Source organism: Oncorhynchus clarkii, chromosome 11, assembly GCF_045791955.1.
Source record: "Oncorhynchus clarkii lewisi isolate Uvic-CL-2024 chromosome 11, UVic_Ocla_1.0, whole genome shotgun sequence".
NCBI classification, from domain to species: Eukaryota; Metazoa; Chordata; class Actinopteri; order Salmoniformes; family Salmonidae; genus Oncorhynchus; species Oncorhynchus clarkii.
Window position 1 is genome coordinate 16,230,215 of NC_092157.1, and position 21,619 is coordinate 16,251,833.

The following is a 21,619-nucleotide window of genomic DNA, read 5'->3' on the forward strand; positions in this document are numbered from 1 at the left end:
CAAAAGGAACAACCTTACAATCAGCAGAGTAAAATGAAATATTTAATTTCTGGCTTCCGTTTGTTCAAACTAATTCCTAGCAATACTAGTATGTAAAAACTAGTATGTAAATACTAGCGTTGCTAAAAGCAGCTAATCTACCCGATCGATCATTTGTGCGGCGCGCTGGCCGCTGCAATGTTTGTGGCCTGGAACGTACCGTCGCTGACGCGGTGACGCAACGCCAGTAATCCCAGCAACACGCTACCAGGAATTAACGGAGAGAATAGAGAACCGACAGGAATCAACTGGGTGCTTCTGTTACCAAGGTGAAAACAACCGATTAAGGCGAGTTTTGGCGATGTTGAGAACATAGGGATACTCTTTCTCCATCTCTCTCTGAGCGCCGCCATGAACTATAACGTTATCTTGATTCAGATCTTTGTCACTAATTAGGGTACCTTTAATAGGCTAATCAGTGTCTGTATGGTCCACTGATGCGACATATTATGTTTAACATTTCAATCGATTAGTTGAAAAGCCGAAGTGTACATGTTAGATTCGATGCGCATCTCTGTTATTTAGCCCAGGGTCATTTATGGTATTTAACAAGAGAGAAGGTAGAGTACTGTATTTTCCCTATAGCAACAGAAGTCTGCACTGCAGTGCTGTTTGATAAGAGGAATACAGGCTATATTTAGCTTTCGATATTCAGAGTGCCCTCAATAAGACAGAGACGGAGAGTAAGCACTATTTCTCCACTCATTTAGTGTGTGTGTGCTTGTGGTGGTTTGTTGTGTGTGTTCACACCTCACATGTGTTGAGCTGAATGAGTCCAAGAAGGGAGAATAATTGGCACCATCTTCTTCAATTTCTCAGTCTCCCTCTTACCCTCTGATATGCACAGTATCCACTTGTCACTTGCTGGTCCTGTCAGCTGCCATCACTCAGGATGGTAATAGCTCACTGAGTTGTCATGGTTACCTGGTCTCTGCATCAACTGCATCTCTCCTCCCTCCTCTCTCTATCCAGGAATGTTGTCTTATTCAACAGTACACAGAGGATGTTAAGAGTCAGAGGGAGAGTAGTAGGGAGGAGTAGAAAAGATAGAGGGTAAGGAGGTTAGAGAGGAATGGAGAGGGTAGGGAGGTGTAGAGAGGAGAGGGCGTAGGGAGGTGTCGAGGTGTGCTGTGCAGGGGTGAGTCAGTATAGAGGGAGAAAGGGAGAGTATATAGATAGATAGCTTAGCTTGGCTGTTAGAAATGGATGAGAGTGGAGTCTACTGGTGTGTGTGAGGGGCGATCAACACTGGGCAGACTTGGAGCAGAGTGACGCAGAGAGGAACTTAGACTTAACACTGCTCTAATACACACACATACACACACACGGCTGAATCCAGGACAAAATCATAGAGGACCGGGAGAGAGGGAGAGATTGTAGGACGAGTGTGGGGTGAGCAGCAGCCATGGCAGAGAACTCTATGTACCAGCGTCTGTCCTACGAGAGAGAAGAGGAGGAGGAGGAGGAAAAGAAGGAAGAGAGGAAGGAGGGATTAATGAAGGAGAGAGGGGAAGAAGAGATGGTAAAGTATTTTATATACTGTGTTAGAGACTGGTTGATTTAGTTGTTAGTTTATTGACTGTGTGTGTGTGTGTGTGTGTGTGTGTGTGTAGATGACGGAGGAGGGGACAGAGTGGTTGGTAGATCTGTTAACAGACGTTCAGCTGCAGCAGTACTTCCTGCGTATTCGTGATGAGCTGAACGTGACGCGCCTGTCACACTTCGACTATGTCAAGAATGAAGACCTGGAGAAGATCGGCATGGGGCGCCCAGGTATGTAAAGTATATCCTATTTTAAAAATCAAGGAAAGTTCAAAGTCTATTCCTCCAGAAATGGTAATAACAGTTACAACGAGGTCATAACACAGTCACAACGAGGTCATAACACAGTCACAGCGATGTCATAACATGGTCACAACGAGGTCATAATATGCCTTATCGCATCGTCTCTACACCCTGTTCTGTTCTCTGTCCTTTAACCAGGGGATGGGGTGGCAGGTTGCCAGAGGAGGCTGACGGTGTGTAATGTATTCTCTGTGTGTTGCAGGACAGAGGAGGCTGACGGTGTGTAATGTATTCTCTGTGTGTTGCAGGACAGAGGAGGCTGACGGTGTGTAATGTATTCTCTGTGTGTTGCAGGACATAGGAGGCTGACGGTGTGTAATATATTCTCTGTGTGTTGCAGGACAGAGGAGGCTTTGGGAGGCAGTCAAGAGAAGGAGAGCTCTCTATAAACGCAAGTCCTGGATGAGCAAGGTACAGCACACAGTGAGTTTGAATCCCTCTTAGCTGTACTGTGTATGTTTGTATGTATGTATGTATGTATGTACGTACGTACGTACAGTGGGGCAAAAAAGTATTTAGTCAGCCACCAATTGTGCAAGTTCTCCCACTTAAAAAGATGAGAGAGGCCTGTAATTTTCATCATAGGTACACTTCAACTATGACAGACAAAATGAGAAAAAAAATCCAGAAAATCCTATTGTAGGATTTTCTATGAATTTATTTGCAAATTATGGTGGAAAATAAGTATTTGGTCACCTACAAACAAGCAAGATTTCTGGCTCTCACAGACCTGTAACTTCTTCTTTAAGAGGCTCCTCTGTCCTCCACTCGTTACCTGTATTAATGGCACCTGTTTGAACTTATTATCAGTATAAAAGTATAATGTCCAGGCCCATCTGAAGTTTGCTAGAGAGCATTTGGATGATCCAGAAGAAGATTGGGAGAATGTCTTATGGTCAGATGAAACCAAAATATAACTTTTTGGTAAAAACTCAACTCGTCGTGTTTGGAGGACAAAGAGTTGCATCCAAAGAACACCATACCTACTGTGAAGCATGTGGGTGGAAACATCATGCTTTGAGGCTGTTTTTCTGCAAAGGGACCAGGATGACTGATCCGTGTAAAGGAAAGAATGAATGGGGCCATGTATCGTGAGATTTTGAGTGAAAACCTCCTTCCATCAGCAAGGGCATTGAAGATGAAACGTGGCTGGGTCTTTCAGCATGACAATGATCCCAAACACACCGCCTGGGCAACGAAGGAGTGGCTTCGTAAGAAGCATTTCAAGGTCCTGGAGTGGCCTAGCCAGTCTCCAGATCTCAACCCCATAGACAATCTTTGGAGGGAGTTGAAAGTCCGTGTTGCCCAGCAACAGCCCCAAAACATCACTGCTCTAGAGGAGATCTGCATGGAGGAATGGGCCAAAATACCAGCAACAGTGTGTGAAAACCTTGTGAAGACTTACAGAAAACGTTTGACCTCTGTCATTGCCAACAAAGGGTATATAACAAAGTATTGAGATAAACTTTTGTTATTGACCAAATACTTATTTTCCACCACAATTTGCAAATAAATTCATTAAAAATCCTACAGTGGGATTTTCTGGATTTTTTTTCCTAATTTTGTCTGTCATAGTTGAAGTGTACCTATGATGAAAATTACAGGCCTCTCTCATCTTTTTAAGTGGGAGAACTTGCACAATTGGTGGCTGAATAAATACTTTTTTTGCCCCACTGTACCACAGCTGTCAGCCAATCAGCATTCAGGGCTCGAACCACCCAGTTTATAATAACTATATAATTATTAATATAAGTAGACATGCAATCATAATTGACTGTAGCGCATATAAAGCACCCACAAAAAAAACACACAAACGGGTGATGAATTTCCAGGCATGGGCGGTCCATTTAAAATTAATTCCTTCCTCCCTCACCCTGCAAGTGTAATCTCGTCAGACGTCATGATGCGTCATCAGAAGTGTCCACTTAATTTGAAGGCTGAGGGGAGAGGGTGTGTCTTTTCAGTGTTTGTAATGCAGCTATAGTGTTTGTTGTGAATGCAATTAGACGGTTGAGCCCTCAGGCTGTCAACCTTGTGCTATCTTAAGTCTACACCGTGTGTAAAACGTAATTCGTTGTGTATCTGCTGACTGCCACGTATACAGAAAGGGGTTGTATTTTCTCAATAAAAGCAGAGACCTGGCTATGTTTGTTAAGCTTTCAACTCTGAGCCATTCTTGGTGATGGTTGATACGCTTCATTTTTGCTAATCGTATAATAAAGTGTTGTTTGAATGAATCTGCAGTCTCTCTTCCCTTTTGATTAGATATTCCACAACACGTCTTATTTTACATTTTCGTAGCAGGTTAGGAGAATTAGGTTAAGGTTATGAAAAGGGTTAGGGTTAGTTAAAATGAACAAAAATTACTTTTGACAATTTGACCAAAGCTGGATTCCTTTTAGCCAGGACCCCTTTTTCAGAGACGTTTCCTTCGCACAGGAAAAATGTGGCCTTTGATAACATTTCATGGAATTCTACTACACATTATATGACTGGAGAAATTAGCTGAATCTCTTTTAATACGATGGTAGCCTATGCCACTAAATTAAGCGCTTAGTGATAATTTAGGCTATTAATATCTAATCTATTCATAACATTAGGAATAGTAGGCTTACATTTGTCTGCAAATGCAATGATAGAGGCATGTAATCCATTCTTATAAAGGTGCATTTTTATGGTGAAAAATAGCTTCCCCAAAACTTTAAACTCACGCGACACATGCTAATTGCTAAACTACAAGCTATCTAGCTAATTTTGGCTAACCTGGTGTACAAAAGACTGTGAAGTATTTGTAGGTAATCATATCAGTAATGTTAATTCATCATATGAGAGTTGTAGCTCCACCCACCGGTCAAGTGGAGCAGAGCATGCTGGGCGATCTCCAGCTCAGAGAAGAAGATTAGCTCGAGAGAAGTCAAGTGAGACAAAGTTCTAGCCATCCTTGTGTTTTTCCATCAGTTATCTTTCATTTTGTTAGCCAAGGCCAGTGTGCGTCCTTGTTGATATTTAAGTACATATTTCATATCTTTCAGGTGTTTATGTCTGAAAATGCACTGTGACATTAATGTCATATTTATGGTTATGCTAATTGTAGTTTCTACTGCTAGCTATTGTGAGCTGGCTAGCTCTGTAATGGTTGTCTTATCATTTCGGACATTTAATCCAGTATTTGTTTAGGATAATGTCCCACGGTGCGTCGTTTATATGCCCTGTAATTGTATATGTGTATGCTACATCATTATATGGCTATTACATTGTATTTCACTGTTTAGAGGTATTCAAGTTCATTGTGCAGTTGTAGCCCTGTACTGAAGATGATGGTGCTATGCTTTGTAGTACACGTGCAGCAGCACCCCTTAGATCTAAAATTAGTAGAGTCACGTTGTATTGCGCTGTATGGTCCTGTATAACATTGTCATCATAGTCATGTACTAGCCATGCATATTGTTTATAAGAGATGTGGAGATTATATTCTGTCATTCACTATTGTATCTTTATTTCTCTCTTGCAGACCACACACACACACTTTGGTTGAAGCAAGTTGCAAGACCACTAAGTGCCTTAGCCCACCCATACTACATACACTATGCGGTGCTGTTCTGTGCCTGTGCATCTTCAGCGTTATTAAACCACCTCAACTGGAATCCTACCTGTCTGTCATCTGTGCCCTTACCAGCACATGGGAGCGAACACATGAAGTAAAACCTAACCTAAAGAATACATCAAGTCCTCACTTACACCTGGTTAGCATAACAGCTTAACTAAACTCGAAATCGATCAGACTTGACTTACCAGTGATGACATGATCGTAGCAGACCTGTTATTGACAGCTGTCTGGGTTCAGGTCTTGACGGGCAAATAAGTTTCTTCACTTTTCTGACCATTCTTGAGTCTTATCTTGGTTTCACCAATGGTGTTTCATGATTGTGGGGAATCTGTAAGCATATTTTTTCCCCATTGTCTGTCCTTCCTTGTTAGAGCAGCCAAATACTTTACAGAAAATTACCGTGGTGACGAATCAACTAGATTTAGGCAATGTTTTCATGCAGTTTGGGGTAGCCACTTGGCTGTTATTTTCAGAAATATTAATGTGGGGGTCTTCCAACATGGCCGCTAGGAGGCATCGTACGTCAACTGCAAGCCCTCTAATGTCACTCTAGTAGCTAAAGATCCTAAAAGCACATTATCAGGGTGGTGTGTGGGGAGGGGATGGGGAGCCCGGGAGGAGGATGGTACCACAGATAGAACAATGAGACCGCTGTATCACTGGATGTATACATCTAAAGCACCCTGTTGGCATTTCCACTCACCACCAGATATGGTGATGAGAGAGAGCTCAGTGCCAAGCAGTGTGAGAAGACGGCGCGAGATGGCTTTTGCCCGACATTCTGCACATTTTATCATCGATAGAACGTTTGAATTTAGTTATTGCACATACGCACATAGTAGGCATTCCCTAACGGAAATATGCAAATAATGCTCGAACGCGCCAATAGGATCTTACTAACTCGTGCATGGCTCTGCCCACTTCCTTGCTTGTTCTACCCACTATGATGTATTTGCTCCGCTGTGATCTATCTTCAGATAATTATAAAACATATTTTTTCAACTAACCTCATTGTTCTATCTGTGGTGGTACCAAAGATCTTTATAACTAAAAGAGCATTTAGAACTGGGCTCATCTGCATATTTCCGTTAGGGAACGCCTACTGAAATGTGCGTAATAACTCAATTCACCTTTGCACTCCTGAACAACGCGATTTTTTTAAACTTGCAAAATGTCCACTCTTTACATAACATATTTTAGTTTTGGGAATAGAAAACTATTGACATCAAATGTTTGATCGAATTTGCAGAATGTCAGCCAAAATCCATTTCGTTCCATAATTTTTTGGCGGCAGGGGTACGACATACCGGAAGTACCGCCAAGCACTCTTCCAGTGAAGGTTGCCAGTTCGAGTGAAGAGAGCAGAGCACGTGGATCGGCGGAGAGAGGTGAGAATATGACTGTGTAGCAAGCTAGCTAACTAAATATAGTTTTATTCAACAGTCACTTTTATTGCATTGTTTTTATCTACTGATAAGCTGTAGATAGCTGAGGTGACTTAGCTATAAATTAGCTTCGATGCAACCAATAGGGTTTTTACATTGTGCTGGACTGTAAAAACTATTGGTTGCATCGAGGTTAGCTACTGTGTCTGTCTGCAACGTTAGCTAGTTAAAGTTAACTATAGCTAGCTAGCATTTTATCGATAAATCCATTTCAAGTTGTCATAATGACATGCATGAACATAATAATGTAGCTAGATGTCTATGCTTATTATTAGCCAGGGTAAGTTAGCCATAAAAGCAACATGGTCGCTTTAGCCAGGCCTGCCAGTCAATACGACTTCCTTGCCATAGACGTCTTAAATGGTCTCAGCTTCTAATCAAACTAGGTACGTCTTTTAGCTAACTCCTAATATTTCAATCTGCACTGTTAAATTGTAGTTGTATAAATCATTATATGGACATCTGGCAGATTCATTTTATAGCAATGGCTTCCTCTATGTGCACAGTCATTGACGACCAGGAAGTGCCAGCTCTGACCTTGATGGTATAGTTAGGGCTGTCAAAGCCATACTATAAATGATCTCTGCTGACGTGTAGTGTTGGCAACCATAGGAAATATCATACGTAATGTAGCCATGAGAGAGACATCTCAGTATAATTATTATTACCTAACATAAACTGATTTAGCTGGACATGATGAAGAAGATGGGGATTACTGTGTCTTAACTCCTCATGATTCCAAAAAGCGTGTCTGTATATTTGGTATAGGGGTCCTGGTTCTCTGAAGCCTCTAATCCCCGAGCCGACTAGGTGAAAAATGTTTAGGTGTACCCTTGAGCAAGGCACTTTTTTAAATACTTTAAAAAATGTGTATTTAACGTGTAAGTCGCTTTGCATAAGAATGACAAAAATGTCTTAAGTGTGCTATACTTGTGACACTCATGGTGGGTGGGTGTGTTGGGGTGTAAAACTGTTTCTGATGGGTGTGTGTGTTCTCTCTTGCCAACCACAAGGAAACGGCGGGAGAAATGTATGTATAGTTAACTGGTTCTGACTTGGCTACGCCCCACTCAGAGGCAGATTAAAGATGAATAATTCTCAGTTGATGCCGTGAGTTTCTTAGCCTTGCCCCAGATCTGTTTGTGCTGTATGGACTTTGATGCTGTGACTATCAGTTTCTCAGGTTTTGTTATTTGTGTGTGTGTGTGTTTTGTCTCCAGTGTGAGAGAAGGCCATGGTCTAGTGTTGAGTCTTAGCAAGGTTAGGGAGAGGGGAAGAGATAGAAAAGGTCTGCCTGCTGTCTGTGTGTGATCATTTCTTGTGTTGCGTCACCTCATGTTGGTTGGTAGCAGAAGTATCTCTGTCTCCATTTGTGGCTTTGATTGTAACTTCCTGCCTGAAGCAACCTGTGCTGCTTGACACAACTAAACTCTGTATTTACGCAACAAATATTCCTGGGCCTGATGCTTATCACTGGTTCAGTAAATGACTGATCTGTTTTGTGTCTACAGTACAGCCCTATTCTCCATGAAGGGTTTATTCATTCCCTCCACCTTAATGTGTTAAATTATGGAAATTCTGTATTTCCTATTGCTTACACCAATCCAATGATTTTAAACCTTGAGAGGGAGTGAAGAGTGTACCTCTTCAGAATTCTTCATGGATCCACCTGTACTCGAATACCCAGACCCAATACATCACTCGGGTGGCTCTGGATCCAGAATTCTAAAGAATGTTGTGGTTCTGGGTTGCATCTGATTTGATTGTCATAGATCTAGGGTATATGTCATTTTAGCTGACTTGTCCGGAAGGGCCTTTACAGATCTGGGAATGCTGCAGTAGAGAGAGATTAATTTAATAATTTATGCAATTGCTCTTGCTTTACGCGAGAGTGGAGCATGGTAGCTTGTTGTTGGCCAATCATGAATTATCAAATTGGAAATTGACGTCATAGAGCCTCGTTCCATGTGTGGCAAAAGTAAGGAGATATCTAATCAACGGAAGATGGAGTTAAAATTACAGAATTAAAAGGAGAAGGACAGTCATTGTAGCCTAAGAGCCAACAGGCAGGTTACTTAATGTTCAGAATGGAGTTATTTGTAACTGTAGGATCAGAAAGTGCAGGCACTGCAGCCTCAGTTAGCCCACCTAGCTAACGTTAGCTACTTTAACTTCTTAGGGCTGCAATCCCGTTAATTAACGGGGTCGATATGACAACAGCCAGTGAAAGTGTAGGGCGCCAAATTCAAAACAACAGAAATCTCATAATTAAAATTCCTCAAACATTACATGTATCTTATACCGTTTTAAAGACAATCTTGTTATTTATCCCACCACAGTGTCCGATTTCAAATAGGCTTTACAGCCGAAAGCACCACAAACGATTATGTTAGGTCACCACCAACTCACAGAAAAACACAGCCATTTTTCCAGCCAAAGAGAAGTCACAAAAAGCACAAATATAGATCAAATTAATCACTAACCTTTGACGATCTTCATCAGATGACACTCATAGGACTTCATGTTACACAATACATGTATGTTTTGTTTGATAAAGTGTATATTTAAATAAAAAAATCTCAGTATACATTTAGCGTTACGTTCACTAGTTCCAAAAACATCCGGTGGTATTGCAGAGAGCCACAATTTTACAGAAATACTCATTATAAATGTTGATGAAAATACAATTGTTAGACATGGAAATATACATGTACCTCTGCAACCGCTGTGTCAGATTTTTTTTTAAACTTTACGGAAAAAGCAAACCATGCAATAAACTGAGACGGTGCTCAGAAAAAGCAAAAAATGTATCCGCCATGTTGGAGTCAACAGAAGTCAGAAATAACATTATAAATATTCCTTTACCTTTGATGATCTTCGTCAGAATGCGCTCCCAGGAATCCTAGTTCCACAATTAAATGTTTGTTTTGTTCGATAATGTCCATTATTTATGTCCAAGTAGCTACTTTTGTTAGCGCGTTTAGTACACAAATCCAAACGCTTGTGCAGGTCCAGCCGAACGTCGGACAAAAAGTTATATTACAGGTCTTAGAAACATTTCAAACTAAGTATAGAATCAATCTTTAGGATGTTGTTATCATAAATCTTCAATAACGTTCCAACCGGAGAATTCCATTGTCTGTAGAAAAGCCATGGAACACAGGTCGATATCATGTGAAATGCGCATGACCAGGACCTGGCTCTCTGCCAGACCACTGACTCAAACAGCTCCCATCCGGACCCACATCACAGTGGAAGCCTCGTTCAAGTTTCTAAAGACGGTTGACATCTAGTGGAAGGCTTAAGGTCAACATAACCAATATCCCACGGTGTATTCAATAGGGACTGGGTTGAAAATCAACCAACCTCAGATTTCCCACTTCCTGTTTGGATTTCTTCTCAGATTTTTGCCTGCCATATGAGTTCTGTTATACTCACAGACATCATTCAAACAGTTTTAGAAACTTCGGAATTGTCTAGCTGTCCTCAGGTCCGTTTGGAATGGGTCTTTTTTATATTTATTTATTTATTTATTTTGCTTTTATTTATACATATCGGGTCCGGGTGAGAAAGCCCCAGGTCCTTATTGGAACGGCTCCAACTTTCTTTTTGGACCCGTGAACACCTCTAATGCAAACTTAAGGGAGAAGGGAGAGGAACGGAATGAGGATATAAGCTCAAAAATGACTTTAGACTAACCTTCCCTGTTTCTTTCAGTGCCCTTCTCACCCTCTGTCTTCTACCTCCCTCTCATTGCCTCTTTCCTCAAGATTTACAATGGCAGCAACTGTTAATCAAGTGAGGTCGTCGCTTTCCAAAATGGTGAGCATCTCTCAAGTACACGCACCCAATATTGGCCTCAGACCCCAACAAACACATAATTTCTCTATTTTCTCTCCCCCACTTTCTTTTGTGTGTGTAGTTTAAGAGTGAGCGGTACAGCCCCTTCACTCTGCAGTCAGACGGAGAGAGCCACGTGGAGGTGAAGCTGTCTGATGACATAGATGACCACGCCCCCTCTGAGCAGGCAGGCCAACCAGGGGGCTCGCCCTCCTACAGGCCCCGCCCCAAGCGGAACTACCGCATGTGTTATCTGGCCCTTGGAATCCTCTTTATCTTCATCATCGGTGCATAGTCTTCTTCACTCTCTCTTATGTCTTTGTCACACTCGCCCTCGCTCCCTGGGCGAATTCGTCTTGCATTGCGCGGTGCCCAGGGTGGGCAGAATTTGTGTGTTTTAGCCCATTCCATTGGTCCTAAAGTAAAATCTACACCCACCCAGGGAACTGGGTGAAGCAAAACAAACCTTCTCTCTTTAACCAACCCCTGCCTCGTCTCTGTTTCAGGTTATCTGATTGGCTATGTGAGCCACCGTTCTCCTCTCCAGGAGCCAATCCCTTGTGATTCTGAACCGGAAGAGGGCGTGGCTAAGAAGGCTATAGTAGAATACTCTCTATCCTGGACCAACATCACCAACCTGCTGGCACGGAGACTGACTCCTGACGCCTTCAACAGCAGACTGAGGTAGACACACACCTGAAAAGACTAATTAACTAAACTGTCCTGTCTCTCTCTGTTTGTATGTCTGTCTGTCTTTCTTTCTGTCGGTTTCTGACTTTCTCTGTTTCTCTTTCTGTCTCTGTGCAGTGATGTTGAACAGACAGATCACACAGCAGGGAGCACTGGAGACAACCTTCTGGGAAATCGTGTGTTGGAAAGCTTTAAGAGTCTGGAGATGGAGCCCTGGACTGACGCACACTATGTCCAACTACAGATGCCCAACAGGTACTCGTACACACACATACTCTGTCTCGCACACGCAAAATTCCACTTAGCTTCTAACGGTCTCCCCTCCAATCCCCTTTCCCCACAGTGAGAAGCCAAACCGTGTACTGATTGGCCAAGATGAGGTGTGCCAGCCTAAGGGCTATCTGGCCTATAGCGCCACAGGAAAAGCAAAGGTCAGCCAATCAATGTCCACATTGACTGATGATATTTTGGCCCAATATAATCTAAGGTTAAACGCTTTTAAAGGGACATGTTGTAACATGTTTTCTGCCACTTAATGTTCGCAATCACAGTTGTTGCCTGAATCTCACAAGGGGGAATTGTTTTGTGTGTCTGCAGGGCAAGGCAGTGTATGGCAACTATGGGAGTCAGGAGGACTTGGCACTGCTACAGACTCTGAAGGTTGAGCTGAACGGCACCGTGATTCTACTGAGAGCTTCAGGACAGATCAGCCTGGCACAGCAGGTATGGTGTGTGTGTGTGTGTGTGTGCGCGATACAATATGTAACAGTGGATTTTGGTGTTCTTACCTGCGTTTGTGTTTCAGGTGGCTAATGTAGCTGCATTGGGGGTATCTGCTGTGTTGATTTACCCTGAACACAAGAATGAAACTACTGAACTATATGGGCATGTGAGTACACACACACACCACTCCAGGGTGAATCTTATTGATGATTACTGAGCCTGATCCAGAGGTGCTGCTTCAACTGCAGCCCTTTAGTTCTGATGTCGTAGCTCTGATTGTGTGACGTTTTCCTGTAGGTCCATCTAGGTTCTGGAGACCCCTATACTCCAGGGTTCCCCTCCTTCAACCACACCCAGTTCCCTCCCACCCAGTCCTCTGGTCTGTCCAATGTACTGGCCCAAAGCATTACTGCTCAGACTGCTGTCAAGATACTAAAGTAAGACCTCTCTCTCTCTCACACACACACACACACGCACACACACACACACTTACGCCTAACTGTGTGTCTCTCTCTCCCCAGACGTATAGGTGGGCCTGATTCTCCTCCCAGTTTTAAAGGAAAACTGGACAATGTGAAGTACACCCTGGGAGGGGCCAGTAGTGAGGATGTCACAGTGGAGGTGAACAACGTGCTGCAGGACACCGAGATACACAACGTCTTTGGAGTCATCAAGGGCTTCACTGAGCCAGGTACGTGTGTGACCCCAGCAGGAATCGAGCCTAGGACCATGGCGTGGTTAACACAATGCTCTTTCCAACCGAGGCACACAGTCTTTTTGAGTGGTCTATCTATGAACACTACAGTTTTAGGAGCAATGTTTCATCTCTATGCACAGTGTGTGTACTAGTGACAGGGTTTTGTGTTAATTTTCTTGTGTGTAGGTCGGTACGTGGTACTGGGGGCTCAGAGGGATGCGTGGGGTCCAGGCTATGCTAAAGCCACTGTCGGGACCACACTGCTGCTGGAGCTGGCTAGAGCTGTGTCTGAGATGGTGCACACAGGTAACACACCAATGCATTTTAACACACACACACACACACCAATGCGTTTTAACACACACACACACACCAATGTGTTTTAACACACACACCAATGCATTTTAACACACACACACACACACACACCAATGCATTTTAACACACACACACACACACACACACACCAATGCATTTTAACACACACACCAATGCATTTTAACACACACACACACACACACACCAATGCATTTTAACACACACACACACACACCAATGCATTTTAACACACACACACACACACCAATGCATTTTAACACACACACACACCAATGCATTTTAACACACATACACACACCAATGCATTTTAACACACACACACATTCTGACGTCTGTGTGTGTAGATGGTTTCCGTCCCAGGAGGAGTCTGGTGTTTGCCAGTTGGAGTGCAGGAGAGTACGGCAGTGTTGGAGCTACAGAGTGGCTGGAGGTGAGCACTGCACAAACGCACTATGTGTAGAAAGTTCATCAGGATAAGGTAGTGTTTCAGCTAACGGCATTTGATGAGAAAAATATGTCGCTGAACGGCACTGATTGGACCAGCTTCTAAAGTAGCAGTGTGTGATATTTAGCAGTGTGCAATATTTAATGCCGTGTGTGTTCCTCTCCAGGGTTACCTCTCCTCTCTGGACAGAAGAGTTGTCACCTACATCAGCCTGGACGGAGTAGTCACGGGTGAGTGTGTACACACACACACACACACACCACCAAAATACTTCATAAAGTATTTTTTTTATATACGTGTGTGGATGTGATCCTCAGGAAATTATGCTGTGAACGCATCTGCCAGTCCCCTGCTCCACAGCCTTCTGGAAAGAACCATGAAGGAGGTGAAGAATCCCATTGGTTTTGGAGAGTCTGGGAAGTCTCTGTATGATCAGGTGGCTGGAGTCAACTTTGAGAGGGCAGTGTGAGTACACCTCACCTATCACTCCAATGATATATCACACCAAACATGTGTACAGTAGGTCTAATGTGTGTGTGTGTGATATCAGGTTTAAGCCCATGCAGATGGAAGACTCTGCATATCCGTTCCTGGCCTTCTCTGGAATCCCCTCTCTCTCCTTCCGCTTCGTCTCTCAGGAGGTGAGAGGCACACTGTCAGGGTTGGATGTGTTTACAGATGGTTCGATAACCATCTCTAATACAGGGGTGGGTAACCTAGATAGATCTAACATTGTGTGTCTATGTTGTAGGTCTACCCTCACTACGGCACCTCTTTTGACAACAAGGAATACCTTGGTTTCGCCACCGCCCATTGCCTTGGTTCCATAGCCACTGGGGCGGGATTGGTCGCAGGTCAGCTGGCGTTACGACTGGTCCACGATCACGTGCTGTATCTGGACGTGCTACGCTACAGGAAGGTTCTCAGCCAATCGGTGGTCAACATCAACCGGCGCCTCAAACAAGTCACCCGGGTTTGTTTTCATGGTTGATTTTGTTGACATTGTAGTTGTTGTTTTTTAGCACAGCCCTAATTATGTTGTGTTACAGGATGGTTCTGCCGAGGGTCTGTCAGCTCGTTGGCTCATCATGGCCTTAGGGTCCTACAGTAGAGCTGCTACTGACCTCAACACCGAACTACTCAACACCGACCTCACTGACACACTGGCCTGCCACAACATCAACGACCGCATCATGAGGGTGAGATACACATATACACACACGCAACCCCGTGTCATCTAAACCGATCAAGGCCATACGGCTCCTGTTTTATAGTGAACAGAAGTCAATTAGTGGTTTTGTCTTGATTCATAAACTAACATTGGATTCTCCTCTCTCTCTGCCCAGGTGGAACACAACCTCCTCTCACCGTTTGTCTCCCCCAAAGAGGTTCCGTTCCGCCACCTGCTGTTTGGCCATGGTTCCCACACCATGGCAGCCATGTTGGAGGGGGAGGACAGGGAGGCACTGCGGACCCAGCTGGCCCTGGCCACCTGGACGGTACAGGGCTGTGCCAACGCTCTCTCTGGAGACGTCTGGGACAGCGACAACCAGATCTAACGCGGTCTAACTGTGTGTGTCAGGGGCTTCAGCCTCATCCTTGTTCACTTTAAAACCCAGGATTAGATAACGAGGGATTTGTCAGGGGTGATTATGTCATAACGGTGACCAGGAAGTACTGTTTTCAAGTTGGTCCTTCCAGTGTCAGTCACTGGGTTGTCACTATTTATCACAGCCACAAAGTAATTTGTCTTGTAAAAATTCATGAAAAGAACATTTGCTTTTTAGTCTTCATTTTAAGGTTAGGATTAGGCGTAATGTTAGCAGTGTGATTAGGTTTAAAATCAGATGTTAAGAAGAGAAATGATAGAAATAGTTGGGGTTTACCCGTAATTACGGCTTTGTGACCGTTGTAACGAGTGAAGACCCAGTCACTAGACTTCCTGAAGAATCACTGTCTGATCCCTCTTCACCCACCCCCCAAACTAAAGCCTTGCTCACTACTACAGAGACGACCTCTAACCCCTTGGAGCCTATTTATATTTATTTATCAGTGGCAGAGATCACTATAAATGTTATCAGTTTGATAAAGATATTGTTTATATTTATGAAGTTATCGGAAGCAGTGCCTTCCAGATTTATGTCAGTTTCATGTCGTTCATTTGGGTTAAGAGTTTATTTATTTATTTATCAGTGCCAGTGCTCACTATAAATGTTTAAATGTCGTTTCGTTTTTTATAGAAGTTATCGGGAGCTGTGCCTTCCAGACTTATGACGGGTAGGCCTTCGTTTGGCTTTTGATAAAGTTATCGTTTAATTTGATAAAGTTATCGGGAGCTGTGCCTTCCAGACTTATGGCGGGTAGGCCTTCGTTTGTCCTTTGATAAAGTTATCGGGAGCTGTGCCTTCCAGACTTATGGCGGGTAGGCCTTCGTTTGTCCTTTGATAAAGTTATCGGGAGCTGTGCCTTCCACACTTATGGCGGGTAGGCCTTCGTTTGGCTTTTGATAGTAGGCCTTCGTTTGGCTTTTGATAAAGTTATCGTTTAATTTGATAAAGTTATCGGGAGCTGTGCCTTCCAGACTTATGACGGTTATACTGTCTCCTACTACGGCAGCATCTGCTGAACCAACAGAGTCACGTAAACAGATAGTCTGACCACCCAAGGTCCCATGACAGTTTAAATATTCAGTTTGCCTTGCCGTTTAATATTGAGACCGACACGGAAGCCCTTTAATACGGATGAAACATTCTGAAAAACTGTCCAGCTACAGATGGTCAGACTTTCTCTGTATACACAACTCTGTTAACAGAAATACACCACCTCCTGCTACCACGCTACTGGAAACAGAAACCCGCAGCAACAGGGTATCGCCTCAGAAACGTTGGGTCCCCGACAGCGGCGGTTGTCATGACTGTCACATTTCATTTTGATTGGCTGAAATGCATGCACTTAAATTCAGAGTGTTCAATGTGGCATGTTTTAAACATGTCAGAGCTAGCTACTTGGGCCACATCTGAGATTTCACCCTGTTTTAGAAAGCCTTAAAAGACTGGTTCAAAGTAGTAAACTGAATAGGGTGTCATTTCAGATGCAACGTCAAGGAAAACAGGCTCAAATCTCTTTGAGCTGAACTTATTAAACAAGCTTTATATAGTTTATATAGAGTTGTATATCCTGAAATAATATCATTCAGGCAGCAAAAGAGCCATTTCTGTTAACCAGTTATTTTGGAGCAGTTTATATTTCTGATCTGAATCATTATCGGGAGCAGTGTCTTTCATAATGACAAGCATTGATGGTAGTTTTTGCCTACCAATGTGTGTTTGTATGTATCGGGGGCAGTGACTCCCATATTTCACTGAAGGGTGGAGTAACTTATCGGGAACAGTGTTTCCCAGAGTTTTATAACTATATTTTTCTTTGTGTTCAGTCTAGTATGCGTGTCCTTTCTGTGTGTGACCTGCTATTGCTCTTGTTCCCCTCTGAACTACTTGTAATGGATAAGTCCTACCTACTGGTGAAGGTTGCTGAGGGGGGGCCGGCTCATAATAATGGCTGGAGCGACTGGAATGGCATCAAACCCATAGAAACCATGTGTTTGATACCATTCCGCTTCAGCCATTACCACAAGCCCGTCCTCCCCAATTAATGTCCCACCAACCTCCTGTGCGTCCTATGGCATGTTACTGTATTTTCCCTTAGAAATGCAATCCCTACAACAGGTATTCCCATTCAGGCCAATACGATTCTATTCCTGTGTATTTTCCCTTAGAAATGCAATCCCTATAACAGGTATTCCCATTCAGGCCAATACGATTCTATTCCTGTGTATTTTCCCATGCAGTGAATTATCAGACACTGAAACTCCTGTTGTAGCTGTCCGCTAAATATTCTTGTCATTTTGATTATTGATCACACTGTCAATCAGGTAACTAGTAACATTTCTGTTAGACTTGTCAGTGCTAGTCTGTACTCATACATGTTCATCTGACAGAGTATGGATGCTTTTTAGAGGTTTTTGTACTATTGAGTTCTAATTTTCTGTTGCGCTTCAATAAACCTTTTGGTTTAGCAATACTGGACTGTGTGTGTGGTTATTGATAATTAATTGTGGTTGTTAGCTAACTATCAAATCACGAATTGCCTAGCTGTTTTTAGCAACGCTAGTATTTACACACTAGTGTTGCTGGGAATTGGCAACAACAAAAAATATCGCCCGCCTGTAGTTAAATAAAATTATATTTTAACTTAGCCTGTCGATTGTGTGTAGGCTTGGTCCTTATGCAGTAGGGAATTTGAGAAGAAAAAAGCATCTAATGGAACCTAAAACATTTCTAAACCTGGGTCTGTTGTTGACCCATGCAGTTCTTTTCTGTTTACCTCATGTCAAAAAAATCCCGACATTCTTGTTTTTTTGTGCAGATAGGGCGCACATGCAGGTCTTTTATTTTGACGAGGTAAACGGAGAGGAAGTGGGTCTACAACAGACCCACATTTGGAAAGGCAGTTGAATTTACATTCTGTTATATTTAAAAAAAAATTAAAAAAAATCTATTTACCCCCTGCAAAAGGAACAACCTTACAATCAGCAGAGTAAAATGAAATATTTAATTTCTGGCTTCCGTTTGTTCAAACTAATTCCTAGCAATACTAGTATGTAAAAACTAGTATGTAAATACTAGCGTTGCTAAAAGCAGCTAATCTACCCGATCGATCATTTGTGCGGCGCGCTGGCCGCTGCAATGTTTGTGGCCTGGAACGTACCGTCGCTGACGCGGTGACGCAACGCCAGTAATCCCAGCAACACGCTACCAGGAATTAACGGAGAGAATAGAGAACCGACAGGAATCAACTGGGTGCTTCTGTTACCAAGGTGAAAACAACCGATTAAGGCGAGTTTTGGCGATGTTGAGAACATAGGGATACTCTTTCTCCATCTCTCTCTGAGCGCCGCCATGAACTATAACGTTATCTTGATTCAGATCTTTGTCACTAATTAGGGTACCTTTAATAGGCTAATCAGTGTCTGTATGGTCCACTGATGCGACATATTATGTTTAACATTTCAATCGATTAGTTGAAAAGCCGAAGTGTACATGTTAGATTCGATGCGCATCTCTGTTATTTAGCCCAGGGTCATTTATGGTATTTAACAAGAGAGAAGGTAGAGTACTGTATTTTCCCTATAGCAACAGAAGTCTGCACTGCAGTGCTGTTTGATAAGAGGAATACAGGCTATATTTAGCTTTCGATATTCAGAGTGCCCTCAATAAGACAGAGACGGAGAGTAAGCACTATTTCTCCACTCATTTAGTGTGTGTGTGCTTGTGGTGGTTTGTTGTGTGTGTTCACACCTCACATGTGTTGAGCTGAATGAGTCCAAGAAGGGAGAATAATTGGCACCATCTTCTTCAATTTCTCAGTCTCCCTCTTACCCTCTGATATGCACAGTATCCACTTGTCACTTGCTGGTCCTGTCAGCTGCCATCACTCAGGATGGTAATAGCTCACTGAGTTGTCATGGTTACCTGGTCTCTGCATCAACTGCATCTCTCCTCCCTCCTCTCTCTATCCAGGAATGTTGTCTTATTCAACAGTACACAGAGGATGTTAAGAGTCAGAGGGAGAGTAGTAGGGAGGAGTAGAAAAGATAGAGGGTAAGGAGGTTAGAGAGGAATGGAGAGGGTAGGGAGGTGTAGAGAGGAGAGGGCGTAGGGAGGTGTCGAGGTGTGCTGTGCAGGGGTGAGTCAGTATAGAGGGAGAAAGGGAGAGTATATAGATAGATAGCTTAGCTTGGCTGTTAGAAATGGATGAGAGTGGAGTCTACTGGTGTGTGTGAGGGGCGATCAACACTGGGCAGACTTGGAGCAGAGTGACGCAGAGAGGAACTTAGACTTAACACTGCTCTAATACACACACATACACACACACGGCTGAATCCAGGACAAAATCATAGAGGACCGGGAGAGAGGGAGAGATTGTAGGACGAGTGTGGGGTGAGCAGCAGCCATGGCAGAGAACTCTATGTACCAGCGTCTGTCCTACGAGAGAGAAGAGGAGGAGGAGGAGGAAAAGAAGGAAGAGAGGAAGGAGGGATTAATGAAGGAGAGAGGGGAAGAAGAGATGGTAAAGTATTTTATATACTGTGTTAGAGACTGGTTGATTTAGTTGTTAGTTTATTGACTGTGTGTGTGTGTGTGTGTGTGTGTGTGTGTGTGTAGATGACGGAGGAGGGGACAGAGTGGTTGGTAGATCTGTTAACAGACGTTCAGCTGCAGCAGTACTTCCTGCGTATTCGTGATGAGCTGAACGTGACGCGCCTGTCACACTTCGACTATGTCAAGAATGAAGACCTGGAGAAGATCGGCATGGGGCGCCCAGGTATGTAAAGTATATCCTATTTTAAAAATCAAGGAAAGTTCAAAGTCTATTCCTCCAGAAATGGTAATAACAGTTACAACGAGGTCATAACACAGTCACAACGAGGTCATAACACAGTCACAGCGATGTCATAACATGGTCACAACGAGGTCATAATATGCCTTATCGCATCGTCTCTACACCCTGTTCTGTTCTCTGTCCTTTAACCAGGGGATGGGGTGGCAGGTTGCCAGAGGAGGCTGACGGTGTGTAATGTATTCTCTGTGTGTTGCAGGACAGAGGAGGCTGACGGTGTGTAATGTATTCTCTGTGTGTTGCAGGACAGAGGAGGCTGACGGTGTGTAATGTATTCTCTGTGTGTTGCAGGACATAGGAGGCTGACGGTGTGTAATATATTCTCTGTGTGTTGCAGGACAGAGGAGGCTTTGGGAGGCAGTCAAGAGAAGGAGAGCTCTCTATAAACGCAAGTCCTGGATGAGCAAGGTACAGCACACAGTGAGTTTGAATCCCTCTTAGCTGTACTGTGTATGTTTGTATGTATGTATGTATGTATGTACGTACGTACGTACAGTGGGGCAAAAAAGTATTTAGTCAGCCACCAATTGTGCAAGTTCTCCCACTTAAAAATATGAGAGAGGCCTGTAATTTTCATCATAGGTACACTTCAACTATGACAGACAAAATGAGAAAAAAAATCCAGAAAATCCTATTGTAGGATTTTCTATGAATTTATTTGCAAATTATGGTGGAAAATAAGTATTTGGTCACCTACAAACAAGCAAGATTTCTGGCTCTCACAGACCTGTAACTTCTTCTTTAAGAGGCTCCTCTGTCCTCCACTCGTTACCTGTATTAATGGCACCTGTTTGAACTTATTATCAGTATAAAAGTATAATGTCCAGGCCCATCTGAAGTTTGCTAGAGAGCATTTGGATGATCCAGAAGAAGATTGGGAGAATGTCATATGGTCAGTTGAAACCAAAATATAACGCTTTGGTAAAAACTCAACTCGTCATGTTTGAATATACAAAGAATGCTGAGTTGCATCCAAAGAACACCATACCTACTGTGAAGCATGTGGGTGGAAACATCATGCTTTGGGGCTGTTTTTCTGCAAAGGGACCAGGACGACTGATCCGTGTAAAGGAAAGAAGGATTGAGGCCATGAAAACCTCCTTCCATCAGCAAGGGCATTGAAGATGAAACTTGGCTGGGTCTTTCAGCATGACAATGATCCCAAACACACCGCCTGGGCAACAAAGTGGCTTCGTAAGAAGCATTTCAAGGTCCTGGAGTGGCCTAGCCAGTCTCAACCCCATCTCAACCCCATAGAAAATCTTTGGAGGGAGTTGAAAGTCCGTGTTGCCCAGCAACAGCCCCAAAACATCACTGCTCTAGAGGAGATCTGCATGGAGGAATGGGCCAAAATACCAGCAACAGTGTGTGAAAACCTTGTGAAGACTTACAGAAAACGTTTGACCTCTGTCATTGCCAACAAAGGGTATATAACAAAGTATTGAGATAAACTTTTGTTATTGACCAAATACTTATTTTCCACCACAATT

General features: G+C 43.3%; 3 protein-coding genes across 3 annotated transcripts in view; all 3 read left to right on the forward strand.

The window, feature by feature from the left end:
• Positions 1-776: 776 nt before the first annotated feature.
• On the forward strand, positions 777-2,328 carry LOC139420540 (activated CDC42 kinase 1-like). The gene is made up of 3 exons (XM_071170736.1): positions 777-1,561; positions 1,653-1,812; positions 2,225-2,328. Exons 1-3 carry the CDS (start codon positions 1,445-1,447, stop codon positions 2,326-2,328), a joined length of 381 nt encoding a protein of 126 aa, XP_071026837.1. The 5' UTR covers positions 777-1,444.
• A 4,505-nt stretch (positions 2,329-6,833) lies between these two features.
• LOC139420274 (transferrin receptor protein 1-like) lies at positions 6,834-17,750 on the forward strand. Its single transcript, XM_071170173.1, has 18 exons — positions 6,834-6,879; positions 10,707-10,758; positions 10,859-11,063; positions 11,283-11,460; positions 11,584-11,721; positions 11,810-11,897; positions 12,064-12,189; positions 12,272-12,355; positions 12,487-12,626; positions 12,711-12,880; positions 13,073-13,192; positions 13,570-13,655; positions 13,837-13,900; positions 13,988-14,135; positions 14,221-14,311; positions 14,422-14,643; positions 14,720-14,869; positions 15,017-17,750. Exons 2-18 carry the CDS (start codon positions 10,714-10,716, stop codon positions 15,227-15,229), a joined length of 2,268 nt encoding a protein of 755 aa, XP_071026274.1. The 5' UTR covers positions 6,834-6,879; positions 10,707-10,713; the 3' UTR covers positions 15,230-17,750.
• Positions 17,751-18,484: 734 nt separating this feature from the next.
• Positions 18,485-21,619, forward strand: part of LOC139420644 (activated CDC42 kinase 1-like) — a 24,783-nt gene continuing 21,648 nt past the window's right edge. Inside the window, exons 1-4 of the mRNA XM_071170852.1 lie at positions 18,485-18,565; positions 19,250-19,799; positions 19,895-20,054; positions 20,467-20,537. Of these exons, the coding sequence (XP_071026953.1) occupies positions 19,683-19,799; positions 19,895-20,054; positions 20,467-20,537 (348 nt within the window). The 5' untranslated portion in view covers positions 18,485-18,565; positions 19,250-19,682. The remainder of the gene's footprint in view (positions 18,566-19,249; positions 19,800-19,894; positions 20,055-20,466; positions 20,538-21,619) is intronic.